General features: G+C 38.2%; 1 protein-coding gene across 1 annotated transcript; it reads right to left on the bottom strand.

The window, feature by feature from the left end:
- Positions 1-403: 403 nt before the first annotated feature.
- LOC107812097 (uncharacterized) lies at positions 404-1,128 on the bottom strand. The gene is made up of 2 exons (XM_016637129.1): positions 835-1,128; positions 404-652 (listed from the first exon to the last, which is right to left on the bottom strand). The coding sequence occupies exons 1-2, from the start codon at positions 1,126-1,128 to the stop codon at positions 404-406; spliced, it is 543 nt and encodes a 180-aa protein (XP_016492615.1).
- Between the last annotated feature and the right edge of the window lie 767 nt (positions 1,129-1,895).

Genomic DNA, 1,895 nt, shown 5'->3' with positions numbered 1-1,895 from the left:
TTGTAGATAATAAATAGTAACTGCTATGAACAGAATGTCAAAAATGGAGGAAGATGCTTGACACAATACAGAAAAACATGTTAACAAACACAGAAACAAATTGAAATTAACTATATTAAGATCTTTAAAAACTTAAACGATTACACACAAAATTCTGTTAACTTGAACACATTAACAATTATTTTGAAATACTATTCTAACTACATGATATTTATTTCTTTTTGGACGCATTCTTGCAAGATCTTTTGTTATGCCCTTCACCTCCACAGTTGCCACATGACACCTTATACTTCGATTTTAGTTCATCATATGTTTTGTATCTTTCCTTTTGAGGTCTTCCTGACTGCCTTTTCTCTCCCGTAAGTGGATTTACTACTTCATCAAATATATGTTGTGGCACATTTCATTTACTTTCATCAGGAAGGGGATTTACTGGTATTTCACATGTACGCAGTAGGCTCTTCTTTGTGTAATACGGAGAGCAATAGTTTTCATAAGTTTCATTCCCGTTCCTTAAAGCTGCCAAAGCATGCACACATGGAAGTTCTTCAAGTTGGAACTGGCCACAGCTACATTTCTTGCTTTCAAGACACACAATATACCGCTTCACACCATCTATCACAGTATGGATATGATCTGTTGAAGCACTCACCTACAATTACATAACAAACAGAAAGAAAAATATTTACAATCATAAAAAATAGATTATCTACAACTTATCTACAATTTATCTACAATCTACAAATTAACTACAATTTGTCTACAATTTATCTACAATATAGAAATATTGTATATTAAAATATTATTTTTCTGCACCAAATAAACAGATCTTACCCTAAGTTTATGAGATAATGTTCTGTTGTTCTCCAATTCTTTGTTGAATTTGGACCCAAGGAATGTGAAAGTACCATTTGCCTTCAATAACTTCTCGTTCGTCCAACGTTCAAGAAGTGTCCTCATATACTCTAATAGGTCAAATATTGGCAGCTCTCTTGCATCTTTTGTTACAGCATTCAACGACTCTACAATGTTTGATGTCATAGTCCAAGTTCTATTCACCGTTGCATGTACTCTTGACCATCTATGATAGTCAATATCACGCGGGTCTATCTCTTCAATCTTCGACATCCTTTCATTAAACTCATCCAGAGTGTATGACCGTGTTGTAGCAAAGTACAACAACAACAATAACGACCCAGTATAATCCCACAGGTGGGGTCTGGGGAGGGTAATATGTACGCAGACCTTACCCCTACCCCGAAGGGTTGAGAGGCTGTTTCCAGGAGACCCTTGGCTCAAAAAAGCAACAGGAGCCGATATATTAGTACCATAAAAATGCATAATAAAATAACCACAATATAAGAGATATTAAATACAGAATACGAAATACGAAATACGAAATATATGGCTGGTATAGTAAAACTAGCAGGTAAAGCCCTACATCAATAGACGACCAATGACATTCTTAGTCTAACTCCTTACTGGCTAGTCTCACTCTATTGTGTTGTAGAAATATTCACAACTTTCCCCTAACCTACAACCTTAATGCTCGACCTCCATAATCCCATGTCAAGGGCCATGTCCTCAGTAATCCTAAGTCGCGCCATGTCTTGTCTGATCACCTCTCCCCAATACTTCTTAGGTCGCCCTCTACCTCTCCGCGTGCCCACCACAGCCAGTCGCTCACACCTCCTCACCGGTGCATCAATGCTCCTCCTCTGAATGTTCCCGAACCATCTGAGTCTTACTTCCCGCATCTTGTCCTCCATGGGGCCCACACCCGCCTTCTCTTGAATATCTTCATTCCTAATCTTATCCATCCTTGTATGCCCGCACATCCACCTCAACATCCTCATCTCCGCTACTTTCATCTTCTGTATGTGTAAGTTCTTTAC

The sequence above is a fragment of the Nicotiana tabacum genome, chromosome 8, assembly GCF_000715075.1.
Source record: "Nicotiana tabacum cultivar K326 chromosome 8, ASM71507v2, whole genome shotgun sequence".
Taxonomy (NCBI): Eukaryota; Viridiplantae; Streptophyta; class Magnoliopsida; order Solanales; family Solanaceae; genus Nicotiana; species Nicotiana tabacum.
The sequence above is the reverse complement of the archived record's forward strand: the minus strand, read 5'-3'. Positions and strand labels throughout refer to the sequence as shown.

Coding starts and splice junctions, on each gene's coding strand:
- LOC107812097 (XM_016637129.1), bottom strand. CDS start 1,128: ATGTCGAAGATTGAAGAGATAGACCCGCGTGATATTGACTATCATAGA. Junction 653..834: donor CATTATCTCATAAACTTAGG/GTAAGATCTGTT, acceptor ATGTAATTGTAG/GTGAGTGCTTCAACAGATCA.